Source organism: Centrocercus urophasianus, unplaced genomic scaffold, assembly GCF_019232065.1.
Source record: "Centrocercus urophasianus isolate 14NV4802_14NV808 unplaced genomic scaffold, USGS_Curo_1.0 seq_17, whole genome shotgun sequence".
Taxonomy (NCBI): domain Eukaryota; kingdom Metazoa; phylum Chordata; class Aves; order Galliformes; family Phasianidae; genus Centrocercus; species Centrocercus urophasianus.
In genome coordinates this window covers 18,909,948-18,926,432 of record NW_024884722.1, presented here as the reverse complement: position 1 = coordinate 18,926,432, position 16,485 = coordinate 18,909,948, and the positions used below count along the sequence as shown (strand labels likewise).

At 45.9% G+C, this 16,485-nt stretch overlaps 2 protein-coding genes across 5 annotated transcripts in view; one reads left to right on the top strand and one right to left on the bottom strand.

Moving 5' to 3' along the window:
- The window catches only part of LOC122160318, a 29,082-nt gene extending 17,922 nt beyond the window's left edge, over positions 1-11,160 (top strand). For 2 of the 3 annotated variants that reach the window (XM_042818738.1, XM_042818740.1), the window contains exons 4-9: positions 838-1,024; positions 1,982-2,133; positions 3,293-3,319; positions 4,775-4,893; positions 8,818-8,946; positions 9,396-11,160. In XM_042818738.1, coding sequence (XP_042674672.1) covers positions 838-1,024; positions 1,982-2,133; positions 3,293-3,319; positions 4,775-4,893; positions 8,818-8,923 — 591 coding nt within the window. In that variant the 3' untranslated portion in view covers positions 8,924-8,946; positions 9,396-11,160. Of the gene's footprint in view, positions 1-837; positions 1,025-1,981; positions 2,134-3,292; positions 3,320-4,774; positions 4,894-8,817; positions 8,952-9,395 lie in introns of all 3 variants that reach the window. The other variant, XM_042818739.1, reaches the window with a different exon arrangement.
- A 1,586-nt stretch (positions 11,161-12,746) lies between these two features.
- Positions 12,747-16,479, bottom strand: LOC122160319 (zona pellucida sperm-binding protein 4-like). Of its 2 annotated transcripts, XM_042818741.1 has the most exons (10): positions 16,362-16,479; positions 15,880-16,035; positions 15,337-15,524; positions 15,084-15,181; positions 14,634-14,764; positions 14,254-14,443; positions 14,034-14,181; positions 13,375-13,453; positions 12,971-13,087; positions 12,747-12,893 (listed from the first exon to the last, which is right to left on the bottom strand). In XM_042818741.1, the coding sequence occupies exons 1-10, from the start codon at positions 16,477-16,479 to the stop codon at positions 12,793-12,795; spliced, it is 1,326 nt and encodes a 441-aa protein (XP_042674675.1). In that variant the 3' UTR covers positions 12,747-12,792. The 2 variants fall into 2 exon arrangements, with proteins under 2 accessions (XP_042674675.1, XP_042674676.1); XM_042818742.1 differs by lacking the exons at positions 15,880-16,035; positions 16,362-16,479 and adding an exon at positions 15,603-15,844.
- Between the last annotated feature and the right edge of the window lie 6 nt (positions 16,480-16,485).

Below are 16,485 nucleotides of genomic sequence, written 5' to 3'. Positions count from 1 at the left end.
TCTTAAGGCTACTTGCCAAACCACAATAAAGAGGAGGTATCCTTCTCTGCCTTTACTGCGATCCCATGAGATCTCACCAGCTTGATGACCTCCATACTTACCAAAAGACATCCCAGACACACCTGTGGCAGGGGCTGCGTACAGAGTTGATACTGAGGAGCACAGGGAACACAGTTACTTCATGTCCTTCGCTTTACAAATGATCCTCAATGCCCTGGGTAAAAAGCAACATATTTTATCAGCTTTTCAAAGCACCCCCCCAAAAGCCCAGATACTGCAAAGTGCTATGTGAAACATATCCAAATGAGATGTTACATTAAGACTGTCAATTACAAGGTTGAAAGGCTCCCTCTCTCACGGTACCAGCTACAGCAAAGCACCACATATGGTGAGTGTTTGGTAACACGTTAGCAAGTTATGGCCTCCCATCAATAAAAATACAAGATATTGTTGTCTGTGCATGGTCCAAAACAAATAATATTATCATAAAATGTGAGTCTGTTATAATGGATGTTTATTTACACAACTGCTTCAGCTGAGCAGCTCTGTGTTTAGAAACTGTCTTCAACTCCTTCTGGCAAACAACCCCAAAAGCTGCTGAACACCAAGCAGTTCAAGTCAAGCACTAATGAATCCATGAAAAAATCTGCATTGCTTACTCTAGATTGCTCAGCCTTACAGAGAGGTAAATCCCTTATCTGGGTCCTGTCAGGTCTCAGGACAAGGCTGAGCATCCCAGGGCTGGAATGCTTGCAATCCGTCTGTGCCTTCACACTGACCTGCTACCTTGAGCTGCTGCAGCCTCACAGTCTACTTACCTTCTCTTGTCTGGTGTAGGAGTACCTCATGCAGCATTGCTCCTGTGGAGCTGCCAGCGTGTTCCTCAACTCGTACCAAGACATGAAGACATTTTTGGCAGGGAGAAGCAGACCTCATAGCCTCTTGGTTCAGACTGGGAACCCTTCTGATCTTTCAATCATCCCAGAAATAGGAGCAAACACCGACAAGCTCAGCGACTACTGTGGTGAGTTTGGCTGCCCGAAAACTGCCCTCCCATTTGTCACCACTTGGTGAGACAAGCTGACCGGCAACTCCCTTTTCCCTAGGACAGGCAGATAGGAAGGTGCCAGCTTCCCAACTAAGGTTTTGTCCCATTAAAAAATGCATTCTGAAATACCTTGAACGCTTGCTCCTTCACATGTGCGAAGTCAGATTTCTTGCCCACTGTAACTGTGGCTACAGAGGTTGGGCCAAATATATTATCAAAATATCTTTCTCTTTTGGAAACCTGAACAAGTCTATTAGTATAGCTCCTCCATGTGGCTTTAAAATTCTCCCAGCCAAGATATAGTTTTATCTAAGGTGGGAAGCCTCATGCCTATTAGTCTCCTGCCCTCTCATACAGGCACAGAACACATTCCTGGAGGATGACATACTCAGTAGACCAAGAGGAAATAAACCCCAGCTGCAAAGCTTGGTCCAGAGATCAACTTTTCCAGAAGGCTGAGAACGACTGGGCTCAGCCTACTCATGTAAAGCCAGCTGAAAAGCCTAGATAAAATGTTACATGTCAACTACCACAGTAAATGAGCCTAATTAGTTTATTTCAAACCTTCAAGTTCAGCCTGCTGTTATACCCTTTGAAACACAAAACTTCAACACAGCTTCTAGCAGAACTGGGTCACTGTGTAAACGGCCTTTGGGCCCTCTAGTGCCAAAACTCAGAAACTCTCTTTATTGGCAGTTTCAGTGCAGGGTTGAGAGGAAAATAAGACCGTGAGGAAGCCGACAGAAAGTCTGCCCCAATCATGCACGAGCTTGGATCATTTACCTTCCTTGCACCAAATTGTGGCATGAAGACAAAAAGTTTTCTGTCAATCATTAAGCCCTAAGAGGACTCATCCTGTTGCTGGCAGCACTGTCCACCAGGACATTACTTAGAAATGTGAGTACAAATATAAGTCCTTGCATTTCATTGCAGGAAGTGAGAGATACCCAGAATCAGGAAACAGCCATCCAACAGCAGGGCTCAGGAAGTTGTCGAACAATAGGAACAAGGAAAATGAGTTCAGAGAAGGTGGTGGCATGGCCGAAAGACAGGCTTTTCCACCAAAGGATTCTGCAGCCAGAAAGGTGAGTGATAAACCTGGCGCCAGGCTCTGGGTGAGATCTGTGCGGGAAGTAGGGAGTTCTGCTCAGGCAAATGCAAAGTCAGGCGCTGGGAGAACAAGCCCACACTGCCTGCTTTCCACCAGGGCTGGGGCATGCAGGAAAGCGTGCTCCGTATGCTTCTGGTCCCAGCCTCAAACAAAGATCGTATGCCAACATGGCTAGAAGGACACAGAGCAGGTACCCAGTGTGTACCAACCCCAAAGAGTTTGATGCATGAAGTCAGTTCTAAGCACCTTCACTAATACTGCCAGCGAGATTAAAGCAAGCACATGTTCATTACTGCAAATAACAATTTCAGTGGGTCAGCCTGTAGCTTATTGCCAGACTGGCAGCATATCAGTGTAATAATCAGACCTCAAAGCTTGTTTTAGGGAAGCCCTATCACTGAATTCCAAGGAAGCTGCAACGAATGGTTTTCCTCTCTCTCTCTCTCCCATTGTTTGTGGCTGCCTCAGCACTTTACTGTTCCAAGGGGGATCAGAAGTGCTGAAATACCAGTGCAGAGGCTCTAATCAGAGAATTCCCAGCCCCACAGGAAGGAGGAAGGAGTAAGTCTCTCACGGGAAAGACTTTCTCATGAAATTTCCACGTAAAGTTGCAAATTGGTTGCAAACATTTGCATGAACTCCATAAACACTGTCAAGAAAATATCCTGAAAGATGCTCAGTGCTGCAGCTCGTGTCTAGCAAAGTTCTGGCTATGAACATTATTAAAGTGCATGGGAAGTCCTGATTACTTATTTCACAGCACAGCAGAACTGAGATCCACACTTCTTAAACTGAATCCTAGCGCAGTCTTCCTACACCGCATCTTAGTATAGTCACTCCTATATTTGGTACTGCAGACCTTTACCTTCTACAGCTGCAGGAGCTGTATGGGAATCCTGCCACACCATTCCAGATGCAAGAGGTATGTGAACTGGCAGTCTGAATAAAAAAGAGAGGCAAAAAGAAAAGGAAAGAAGGGATTACCATCCATATATAAAAGGCAGAACCACAAAGAGATTAAGGGGTATGAGTGAAGTCAGGGCAGAGATGAGAAGAGAGTCCAGCTTGTTCCCACCTCTCTGAGATGGTCTCACTGTCACAGTACTTACAAGTCTATTTTTCTTTGCTTTTAGGGTCTGGAGACCAGCAAGAACTGTTCGGTAAGTACTGCTTTGTGGAATATATTTTGCTTGTGTCTGCACTGCCATGGACCTAGCTCCCAAAGCACACAGTATTTTACATAGAAAAAGAGATTCGCTGACCCCCGAGGATTTTTGCCAAAGTAACAGACCACATATGCTATTTTTATGACTTACTGCATTTGTTCCATTGTTCTCCCACTCCCACAATAGGCAATAGCTAGCTAGGAACAGGCAACTGCTCAGCCTTTGTGGCATTAACAGCGCTGGCTCTTCTGGGACACCTCTGGCACAGCCAGGGGCTGCCTTCCCACAGTGCAGAGCTGCCGAGGCCTTCAGAAGTCTGCTGCAGCACACATTAATCCTAGTAAGAAACACAAAGGTTTGATATTTCCATGAGTAAACAGTCTCTTACAGGCAATTACCTCAATAGCACAGAAAACGCTGCAGTTTTCAGCTGAGCCCATGACCTCATCTGAAGTTTTGAAGTGGAAATTTAGCAGAGCTTCAAGAATTACTGCAGTAGGTTCTGCTTTGGCAGCTGCCAGGTCATGCTGCCAAGATGGCCCAGGATCACGGAGCTGTGCTGGAGCACATGCTCCACTGGTGGCACTGTGGGATGGCAGCTCAGGACAAGGCCCAAAACATGGCAGTGGTTCTGAGAATTTCAACAAAATAGGCATCAGCAACATTTCTACCCCTGGACATGATTTTTTCCCTCTGCTCCCAAGGTTTTCCAGCCTTTATTTTAGGAAATTTAAAACAACATAGGAAAAAAAAAATATTGAACATTTTTTATACCTTTTTCTTCCAAGTTAGTAAGTCCATCCTAAGACAGCAAACATTAGGGAGGACCTCATGAGACTCCGTGACCTGATAATCACCATTAGCATTTCAAATGAAAGCACTCAACAGCTGCAGCCTGTGAATGTGACAGAGAGACAAAGGCTTGGTGCCTTCTAATTCATGGCCCCAAAAAATGACACCTTGAGAAGGGCTGATACCAATGCACCTGGCCTAATAAAAAGGCAAAGAGAGTCAAGCTGCTTTTCTGGGTAGTTTGCTGTGTAAAGTCCCCCTCCGCACCCCTGCAGTGGGTGCAGGTAAGTCGTAGAAAAACAAACCACTTCTCTTTTCCTTTAGTACAGTGTAACAATGAGGTGCAACGCGGCTTTAGGCAGCTACTCAGCACTCACCAGGGAAGTGCTAGGTTTAACTAAAACCAAGGCTTTTCCTATGTGTCCAAAATACAGCAGCACAAAACAGTTAGCACTGTATGCACTGGTGAACTGCGCAGCTGTGGCGGAGCCACAGACCTGTATGAGTTCCTTACCCCTTTATCTTGGGATGTATTATGAGTGGGGGAGCTCCCTTCTTCCCACCAACCTACAGTACGCCAAAGTATCATATGCTGGCCAGATGAGGTCTGCCAGCAATCAACCTCTGGTCCCAGTTACAGCTTCTTTTTCTCCCTAGGGTGAGAGCCATGCGTGGGGGAGAATGAGAGATCTTATGAGGAAGACAAGGCTGAGAAACCAAAGCAAGCTGGGGCTGTCCTCTGCTGCTCTGAAGAGGTCCTGCCCACAGTTGTACAGGTAGGGCAAAGCTGCGGGAGGGTTTCACTTAGTGCTGGTGCAGCTGGTGGTGACAAGAACATTTTTCTGAGTGAAGACCCTCCTTACCTTCTTTCTTGTATAAGAGCGTCCTGGCCAGCACAGCCCTTTGCCCAGGTGCTCTAAGATCCCCACTGGACAATGTTACCTATGTGAAAATAACAAAAATATTGGGGTCCCTAAGGAGGTGCCTACATAGTCATCACTAGCAAGGGTCACTCCAGTGACTAACTACTACATCTATTAAGAGATCTGTGCTGGTCCCTCAGGTGAGTTTGCCAGGTAGGCTACAGCCTGCTGTCTGAGCTGCAGCACTCTCTATGCAAGGTGATAACAGCATCCATTGCACAAATCCTCTCTGCATGCCTGTCAAGTACTCCCAGCTGGTCTGGTGGATTTGTGATGTTTGCATCTATAAGCAGGTAACAGGAAGAGCCTGGGTATCTTACCAAAGCAGGAGAATTACATGGAACTGGGCACCTCCCTGTGTTTTTTCAGCTGAGGTTTTGGTAACCTCGAGGGGAACAGCTTGGATGTGCTTAAGCCCTCCTTGGGTTTTCAGAGGGGCAAAGATAGGGAAACAGCAGTTGTTTAACCACTCAGGAACATCCCATTGTTCCCTCTGATAGCCTGTACCTACCTTACAAGATGCACAAGGAAACTGGAAATCTTGTAATTACAGCTGGAGAAAACCCTCTGTAGTTCATGGACTGATTTTTCCAGCTGGGAGAAGCTTAGCTGGGGCCCAAACACATGGTAACAGGCAAGCTTCCTCCTATTGTTTGTGAAACTGAAAGGACTACAAACAGAAAGAGATCAAACAGTTCCATCTAAAATAGATGGCGAACCAGCTGGGGAAAACATACAAACTCTTGTGAACCTGCCCTCTAAAACTGAAAAAAATGAGACCCCATGCAGGCTTCAGAAAAGTGCTGTCTCTGCCACCCCCCACAGCCTTTTCTGTGCAGCACTGAAGATGCTGCCAGCACTCCCTGGGTTAGAATTACAGCCTAAGTAAATTCATTTTCTTCTACTGAAAGGCCATCCCAACTGCTCCTAAAAGAGCTACTTTTGCATGCATATAGGACAACTAAAACACATAGAAAGGCTGCAGAATGAGATGCCAAAGGGATGACTTTTACCTGACTGAAAATGGGCAGCTCCAGAAACCTGGCATGCTGATTTTCCCAGGCTGCTTCCCATAGCTGGTAAATAAACAGCTTTCTCTAACATATGGGCATAGACACTTCGCACATGTCCCATGCCCCTGAAGTCTTTCCATTCCCTCTTCTCCTGCTTTCCAACTTTGTTCACTTGCCCTATCCCTGTTTGCTCTCACCCTCTCTAGCACACATCCTGCAATAGCAATGCATTGACGTTTGTTTTTTGCTGAGGCTTAGAAAGCTGGGAACGGTGCTCTTGGGCATTTTAAGTACCTACTACCCTCAGGCTCATTTAAAATAAGGCACTGAGCCTCAGTAAATCAGCGACAGCTCTGCAAATGCTGCTGGACAGAAAGTCGGGCCCGTCCTGCAGCAGTACCATGATAACAAAGCAAAGCAACATAAGCACTGAAACCCTGATAGTCTCAGCATTTAAAGCCACTGCCTTTGTCACAATTTATGAAACATGTTTGTCCTGGCACTTGATCCTGTTTGTGCATGCAGGCACACAGAATTGGCTGTCTTTTGCTTACCCAGGCTTCCTTGGGCTCAGAGGCATCTCCCAAGGTCTTGAACTGGAGCAGGCTGTAGCCTGGTGTCCCACAGTTAACACATAGCTCTGAAGGAAGCACAGATTTGTTGCCTTTGACACTCAGGCCCACTTGAGTCATTCAGGCAATTAGGGAAAGTCTGTTTGTTTTCGTTTTTGTAACTAGGTCAAAGCAAGTCGCCTTTCATGCTCCCACTGTTTATGATGAATGATCTGCTTCAGGGCGGTGGCTCTGTTTTTCTTTTGTCTGTTTTTTTTTTTTTCTTTTCTTTTTTTTTAAAAGTCCGCAAAAGAATTCTCACAGTAGTGAGAGAACTTGGTTCTTCCAGCAGGAGAGACAGAGCCTGCCAAGGTAAACACACTGGCACAAGACTTGGTGGTTTATCATATATTGTTCCAGCCAGGCTTAGGTTTTCATTTCATTTTCTGTTTCCTAGTAGCACTTTCACTCCTGCAAAGTCTGTTTTTCTTAGAGGGCCAGAAGAGGTTGATAGACGACTTGGTCATGGAGTTGTGAATTTAACAGCATATGGACCTGAGCCTGACACATAGCAGAAAAGTAGATTTCTCCCTCAAATCCTTGCAGAAAGTGCTCTCCACAAAGAGCAAGGAACTTCCTTCCAGCTCAAATGATCCCTAAGACAAGAACTCTCTGTCTTTGCACTGTGAACTGGTTTCAGTGACAGAAGACTGTTCTCAAGTGACAGTCTGGCATCAGAAGGTCAAATATTTGCCCTGAATAAATAATTGCAGACTGACACTGACTGGAGAGAATCCAGCTGGGCTGTAAGTTCCGCGGGAGCCCACCTTGAAAAATTTATTGCCACTCCATCTGACATTATGAAGTACATGTGGAACTGCCTCTAGCTAGATTGACATTCCTACCAGTCCCCAGAAACCCAGGAACAAGTAGGAGCACATAAGTGCCTCTGAGATATTTTTCCCTTATTTTCCCCAGCACTATTTTTGTACACGGGAGACTTTTAATCCCTTGCTTCTCGCCCTTACTGCAGCTGAGAAGTAGTCCCAGCCATTTCCACAAAAGCCATTCAGCTCAGGAGCTTTACTGATGCTATCTGAAATCCCTTCCTAGGGCAGGCTCAAATATGGGAAACTTCAGATAATCCCAGCCTGGTACTCCTGTTGAGACACATCCACCTATTTATCTACAGGCGTTGCAGCTCTAAGGTAGCTATGTGGGCTTGAGCTAACCTCAAGTCATGATATCTTTTGTGGGCAAGGACATTAGTTTCGATCTGACAGCCACTGAAAGCTTACATCTGTATGACAGCTACTTGGTGATTAGGGTGAAGTAAGCTAGGAAGTACAGTGCCACACCAATATGCCAAAGCCCCTGTCCAGAACAGCCTTGTGCAATGACTGAAATCCCATGATCCAGAGCTTGCAGGCCTGGGTCTGAGTTGCACTCTTAAGGAAAGTTACTCCCGTGGGAGCAGAGGCAGCCAAAAAACTAAAGCAGCAAGGCTTAAATTCAGCCATTTCACTGCAAAATACTTAAGAATTAATGAAACAGAAATCCTACAACATTTAGGAAGAAAAAAAATCAGTAGCTAGAAAATAGAAATCAGCGTCATATCAGTCATGGCTTGATTTGAACAGTTCTTCAAATCAAAGATAGCAATGAGCTATTTGCTATACATTTGAATTGCTTCAAAATGTTGCATTTAATAAAAAAAAAAAAAAACCAAAAAACACAACATACATCTTCACTTTCTCAAACAGCAACTATTTTTAGAAAGTGTTCCAAAAGATTTTTCTTTCCCAAGTCCTGGAGGCCTGTGCCATTACAACCAAACAGAATGCATGGCACTTATTGCATTGGGAAGCAATAAGGAACAACTGCAAAGCTGGAGACAGCCTAAGCAGTGAGCTTAGTCCTGTTCCTTCCAATTCTTCACCTCCTACTGAAGACCAGAAGCATTTGAGCCTGTGACAGTGAGCCACCAATCTCTCCCTCTTTGCAACATCACACCCAATTATGCATTTTGTAGTGTTTTGGGTTTCTCTTGGATGCTCCCACAAGTATTTAGCCAGCATGTGGATTGGAATTCTGGACTGGCAAGGGGAAGAGCATTGGGTGCTGTTTGGATGGTGGGTACATATGCACAGCTAAAAAAAACACCATGCATGCTGACTGCTGTCAACTTTAATTGTATTTTTCTTTTTATTTAGGCCCGATATTATGTCTTCAGAGCTGAGGAAAGCTGAGAGAACTGAGAGGAACTCCATGATTGTTTTGGGGCAAAATACAAAGAATGAAAACATATGGCCTTTCTGATAACTCAAGTTAAAGGGGACAAGGTAAAGTAAGTAAAACTTTTCCACTCAGCACAGAAATTATGCAATTCTGTTCCCTCATCCAGACACGCTCCAACAGGCACAGAGCAGATTCTTGAAGTTCAAATTGTATGGATTTATGCCAACTGAAGACCAGCCCATATGCCTTTGAATTAGTTGACACACTCTGCCCCCTCCTCTTATAAGAAGAAAAAAAAAGAACAGTTAATTTTAGGCAATTATAGCCATTTAGCCTGCATTACACAGGCATTCTGCATTCAGTGCAGAAAGAAACGCAGCAGCAAGTTCAGTTATCTGCAGTCTTAGTCAAATATTCCCAAATAATAAAGTGAACATATATTGGGAAACAAGCTGCACCTGATAAAAACTAAAAGTGAAACAGACTCAGCCACTGGGTAAATGCAGAACAACTCTTTCTAGTCCCTCACGTTCACCACATGTTTTTGTTTCAGGAAGGAGAAATGGGAACAGTGGCAGACACAAAATGGAAGAGCCCAGGGGTGCTTTGTGCAGCTCTGTGTACCCAGCATCCTCCAACTGTTGGCAAAGCAACTCTGATTTGTATGTTGGAAGGAAAAGAAGGAAAGGGGAGGAGGATAATGGTCTGTGGACAGATGCATACTCAGTTACCTATGGCTTTGCTCCTGAACCTGCCACATACTCACAAGCCAAAGAAGAAGAAACTTGCAGCCAACACCTTGGTACCATAACCAGGAGAGGCTTTTAAATGAGACTTGATAATTAATTCTTCCTCCTACCTGTGCTAGGAACAGTACTACCTGAATCACCAAAGCTTTTAAATTATCACTGCTTCCTGGGGACCTCTTACAGCTGAAATGAACTTCAGCCTCACAGTGGCCAGAGGAGCACTATATGCAGAGATGGCCATGGCCTGCACTCCTCCCTCAGGCCAGGGGCTGCAGGCTGCTTGCCCTCAGCACACTCCTCCCTTCCCAGCAGCACCTTACCAGCTATGCAGTTTTAATCAAATACAACAGGAACAAAAGTCCATAAAGCCAAACTCTCCCCCAAGGCCATTCAGAAACCCACCACCACCTGCACCTTTTGCAAACACTCCTTGATTTCAGTGCCATCCTAACACAGAAGTCAACATGATGAATGGCACTGCAAGAATTGACCATTAGAGAGTCGGGAGGGTACATCCATGGCAGCATCTCAGCCATCCAGCAGCCTAGCTCTCTGTCAGGCTGTGCTGTCCACCTTCTGGAAGAGCAGGGCTGCAAGGATGAGTTACTCACACACATCCTCTATATTCTGTATCTAGGACTGTTCTTTTAGATCTCTTAGGTTTTGAGGTTTTTTTTTTTTTTAATGCTGGTGCCTTATTGCCACATCTCCAAAGAGCTCAGAGAATTGACAGCATCTGCTTCTGAAGGTGCTGCAGCTGCCGCAGTGGTCTACCCTTAGGAACTGAGATTTCAGAAGATGACAGTAACATGCCAACTTCAGCAGGTTTAGCCTTTCAGCAGCAGGTGCTTCCCTTTTGCTCATGCACAGCAGTTGGAGCCCTCCAAGGCAGAGCAGGATCTCTTCTTCTGAGATTCTCTGAGCCCAGTTCTAGCAGCAACACAAAGCAAAGAGTTGTTGCTCACTAGAACAACAGATCATGTTTACTCAGTGCAAGTATAATTTGCAGGTGAAGGTCAGTGTAGCTGCTGTTATTTAGCATCTAAAAAAAAAAAAGTTTGTGCTGACTCAGAGTTAGTACCCTGAAGTAGATGCTGTGTTTAATATTTCAGTTGTCATTAATTACAGCTGCTGTTGTAACACTTGGTTATTCACTGTATATTTTGCTAGCTTCATCCAAAGCTAGAGATATTTATGACTTGATTATTCTGTGAATAGTCTGTATATCTCCATAAATCCCAGGGGCTAAAAATCCTGCCTCAGCTTACACCCTCCACCCATACAGACACTATGAGGAATACGAATCAGTGTAGAACTGGACTTGAAGTGTTTCAGGAAAGTCATGAACTGGTGTTTTCCCATCCCCTACTCTCCTCACATTATAGGTGTTATGGTTTTTAAAATTAAGATGAACTAGCACTCTTTTTATTACTGCATTATATGAAATATATTCATGTATTTTCAAAACTATATTTATAACCTGTAACATACTGTATAGTTTGCCACTTTTAGATATGCTTGTACTACAACTTAATAAGTTTAATAATAAAATCATCACTTATGAAATAACTGGTTTCAGATCTCTTACTAATGAAAACTAGGGGTGGAGTACAGTTACTGCTGGCACATTTTTTCAGGTAAACACAGCTCACCAAGAAAGGAAGTGTTACCTCTGGGCTTCCAACACCTTCAGCTCCTACAAAGCAGCAGTTGGTCCTTTAGAGAGTCTGTTGCTTTTTCCCAACAGGCACAGCTGGGAGAGGTTGGTTTGAGCAGCTCCATCGTAGAGAACTGCACTGGGCTTCATACCCACAGCTACAGGCAGGCACAGCAGAGCAGCACTCAGCACTGCCACAGAGAAGAGGAAAAACACCCAGGACAAGGAACACAGGTGCTCAGGACCAGTGTTTCTGGAAATCTAGATTTAGCAGCAGTGCTGCTCAATTGCCCTGTGTCCTTGACTGACTGGAGTCTGGCGTTTTAGGGGTTTTGGTACCCCACAGAATACCCCCGAGCTCGGCACTGGCCCTGAAGCTGCTTGCAGACAGCCGGGCGCCGACAGAGCACGGCCATAGCACGCGTCAATGCCCCTCCAGCCCCCGGGCTTGCTTCCAGAGAGCTTCCAGTCTCGTACAGCCCCTAAGCACCTTCTCACCCAGAGCTCCCAGCCTCATCAAGCTGATTGTTGGCTTCAATACGCACGCATCAGCCCGCGGAGGGCAGCATCGAGCCCCTGGCCGGGCCCCGACGGCCGCACCCCCGCCCCGCACGGGACGCTCCCGCAGCCTTCAGCTATCGGCCTGCACGCACGATAAAGAGCGGAGCTGGAGGACAGCTTCTGATCTACTGAGGTGTGGTCAGCATTAATCCTCTCGTTGCCCTATAATAACGCAGGCTGCTAAAGACAGGTCAGAAGGCAGACAAATTCATGCCCTGCATTCCCAGATAAGCTGCACGCATACCATTTAGCTGCAACAGGCACTCCCTTAAGGGAGGCATTAGACTTTCAGCTGATAATGGCTCCAGCCAGAGAAGTCTTTGCATGATAGGGCAGAAGGCATCACCTGCTCCTGTCCTGAACACAAGACAACTAAGTACTGCTTATCCTGTCCTGGAGGTAGCAGGAAAGAGCAGCACAGCCTCAACTGAGCTGGTGTTCTTGGGGGCAATGGGAGATTCCCAGCTCCTCTTTATAGCCACATGCTACCCTACATACCCCAAAGAGACAGCAGATGAAAAAATACCTTGACTGGTTTTGTTGCTCTTGAGCTTAGTGTTTGAGAGAAGCCAAGATCGTTCTTTTGTTTTTTTTTTTTTTTTTTTTTTTATAAAAAAAAAAAAAAAAAGAAAAAGATATCTGAAAGAAATGCAGACCCCACCCTGCATCACTCCTAGCTCAGCCTACAGATTCCCAAGACAGGGCAGAGGCTCCTTCTTGACATCAGCATAGTTGCACCAATCCCATGGCAGAACAGACAGACAGCAAGATCAGTTTAGATAAATGGCATTTGGAGAACAGCCACCAGGATCAGTTGTCTTGCAAAAAAAAAAAAAAAAAAAAAAACAGAAAAAAAAAAAAAACCCAAAACAGTGCCAAGGCTTACTCTTGTTCCACTCCTGCTCTGGATGAGGGAGAAGGCATCCCAGAGACTTAATGTGTTTGGGAACCACTTTATTGCAAAACAGGTGCCTGTAATGAGATCACTTTCTCCACCACAGCACAGCAGCCACCAACACCACGCTCAGCACTGCCCCAGCAGCCACAGCAGCAAAACCCAGAGCCCAAGGGGCTGCAGCTGCTCCTGTAGAGGAGAGAAGCTCCGGTTAGAACCAGGCTGGGAAAGTACTGGTCCATACTCCTACTGAGTTGCACACTTACTGAAGTCATCCACATCAGCTACTTGTCTTAGCTCATCCTGCAGGAAAATAACAGGGCCTTTGCTGGAAACACGGGAGGCACTGTCCTTAAGGGTATACTCAGCACTTCTTTTACCTCCTGTGGAACGGCAAGAGAGTTGTAGGTTACAAAGATGCCTAGTCTTCATGGTCAGGAGGCTTTGGCCACCTTCTCAACCCTCAGACAAGCCTGCCATGGATTAGAACAGAGAGAGGAGCCTACAGTGACCCTTGCATTTCTGTCAGGGAGGCAAGAGCCTTGCCTTAGAGGAAAGGAGCAGGAAATGCCTGCCAGTCTGTACTAAGGAACAGCATGTGCACCTGCCCACTGGCTGGGAGACCAGAGCCCTGCTGCCCCTTGAGATGCAGCAAGGCAAAGACACTTACTGGCTCTAGCAGGACAAGTGTTGGTGCAGGACTCTTGCACAGATTGGTGGCACACTGAGGCACTGCAGTGCAGGTATACCTAAAGAGAAGGCAACACAGAACTGAATTGCTCACTATCTACAGACAAATTATATCCTGCTGTGGTACATTGAACCTGTCCAACATAGCAGCTTTGATACTTTATCCACATGGACTTCGAACTACATCAGATCTGGCATTACAGCACATCTCCCAGACTCCTAGAATTAGGTCAGTTGAGTAAGCACTGCCTAAGTACACAGCTGGGACTAGTTTGGAGTATTGATTGATTCAGGAGCACTGAACAGACAGCACAGGAAATAATAAAGTTCATCACTGAAGTGCTCAGTAATTCACAAGATTCATAGTCCAGAAAGCTACTTCCAAGTCATTTTAGCCATGAAGTTTACAAATTTGATCTGTATAGTTGGACCACATGCACTAAACTATTTCAACACATCCTGGGCAGCAAGCTAGCACTTACGTAATCTGCTATTCCAGTAATCTCATTTTCCATCATGTTCCTCCACTGATACATTGCCTATACTCAAAATCATCTCGGGGAAGACATGAGACCACTTAATGTGTGAGCAATAAGAACCAATTCAAGAGGAACCCAGGGAACAAGGCAGGCTGCTTACCAGCCCGGAAAGCAGCTCCTGGGATGCAGAGTCCACAAAGGTAAACGTGTAGAGGGTGAAGCGCTGATAATGTGATGGAAACAGTAATCCTGAGGCAGTACTAAGAGGTACCAGCTGTGTCTGATAGTTGTCTCCTGAATAAGGGCACCTGATAAAGAGGCCAGAAGTTAATGAGTGCAAGTCATTCCCCCACATCCAAAGTTGTTTACAAGCCACTTACCCATTCACCAGGACAGGCCACTGTGTCTGTTGATAAGGATTTATACTTGGTGTGGCCCAGCAGTGGTGCAGTAGTAGAACCAGGTCAGGGTCTGTCCTCTGAAGGATCCTAACTTCTATGTAAATAGGGTCTCTTAGAGCCTTCACAATGGGATAGTCAGTGCCAGTGTAGTAGGAACTATATTGTTCATCTGGGTGAGAAAAAAGGGCTATTTTAGAGCAGGAATAAACAGGTAGAGAAACTGAGAGCATCCTTCATAGCTGTGCCATCAAGTCTTCAGAGTGGCAGAGAAGCAGTAATAGGATTCACTCCCTTATTACCCAGCAGAGAACAGATCCCCACACCAAGAAGCCAGACCAAGTCCTGTAGACCTCTCACACCTGAGGCAATACGCAGCTCCAAGGACAGAGGACCAGGCTGGGAGACAGCAGGGAGCGGTGGCAGTGTGAAGACCTGAACACTCAAGGGGACAAAACTCCCAGTGATGGCATAACTACAGCGGACATGTAACCTGGTGGGACAAGAACACTGGGTCAGGCAGATAGGTACTCTGGCATTGCCTAGCTTTTCCTCAAGATCACAAACTGGTATCTGCCTTAATTATATCTCCAGAGTATCCTCCAGTTCTTCTTCATAATTAGTCAAAATTCTCTTCAGAGTTAAAATTCGAGTCCACAGGGTGGCATTGATCAGCACCAGTTTTATTCCCTTTAATTGGAGGCATGCCAGTCCCTAGCCTACTCAGGTGACTGCTGTACATTCCGAACTTGTGTGCATGTTCTCTGGACAAGTTCCTGCTTGTTACAGCAGTGCCTGCCCCAGGGTATTACCTGAAAGTGCTGTCCCTAGTGATAGAACCAAGGCTCCCCATATTCACATCCCTGGATGCCACCAACTCATTCTCATATATGGCATGGTCTCCAGTCACCTGCAATGACAGGACAGACATTTTTGCTGCACAGAAGTCAGGCTGGAGAACAATGGTTAGCTTCTGGAAATCCATAGGGTGCCCAATGCATAGTCAAAGCCACATCCGGTTGTTCCAGATCAGCATGCTTCAGTTAGTTCAGCTGCAACTCTCACCTGAAAAGTAGTGCCACAGGCAGAGAGTGGGAACTGGTACACAACAAAGGCATTGTTTTTCATTACAGGGATGCAGCCAGCACTGCGCCCACTGGCTAGATGCACAGAGTCCAGGATAACAGGTGGCAGGGTCACATCTCGAGAGACAGCAATGGAAAACTGTCCATCTGGTGTGCAGTGTGCTGTCACTGGGGGAGAGAAAAAGAGTCAGTTGTAGGTCCAAGGAGAAACAGCCTCAAACACAGTACAGAGAAGAGCAGCAAGACCTTCTTGTAACTCCCACAGCATATGCTGAGTAAAGCAAGGTAGAAATGCTGGTACAAGTGCTACCAGCACTGGATACTCTCAGCAATACTGATTCTAGCCATAAACCCAAGCCTGTTGCAATACTTATTATTGGTTGAATACATTAATGAGTTTCCTTGACAACCAGAACCACAGCCCTAAACCACCTGCATGACTGGTACACCAATCCTCTGCCAGGGAAAGCAGGTACTCCAGCCAGATGTTGCATCAGAGGGGAGGATGGCCATTCACACTCACCTGTGTTACCATAATAGCAAGTCTTGACTTTGTCCCTAGGGTTGTAACAACAGCCTCGCACTTCACAGTCTCCCTGGCTGATGGGTAAAGAGGCACAGGGCAGCCGGTCCTGGCTGTGGACAGCAGAACAGACACCACTGCTAGGAGCATCCAGTGCTGCAAGGAACAGGAGAATCTTGCAGCAAGAGCACAGTAGCAGAGGATCAAGGGCACAAGGAACACTAGTTTGATTTTGCATACAAGTCAAGGGAAGTCTTACGGACTCAGGTGAGGGTCAAACATGCCTCAGAGCACACATAGAAGCCTGCTGACAAGCAAGTACCCAGAAAACCAGGGCTCTCTGCACTGACATTCTCCAAGATGTCACCTGTGCAGATAAAAGCTACCTCTCCAAACCTACAGGAGGTCTAGCAACAGGCACCTGCAAGAAAAGGTATTCATGGCAACAGGCAGCATACTTCTTCAGGAGTGGTCAGTCTTACCAGGAAGGTCTGCAGGGCACATAAACAGCTTCTCTTCATGAAGAACCTTTTGTCCAGCAGCATCTGTCCCTTCCAGCCCAACAATTATAAAGTAATTGCCATCCTGGGAGAGAGCCATACATAA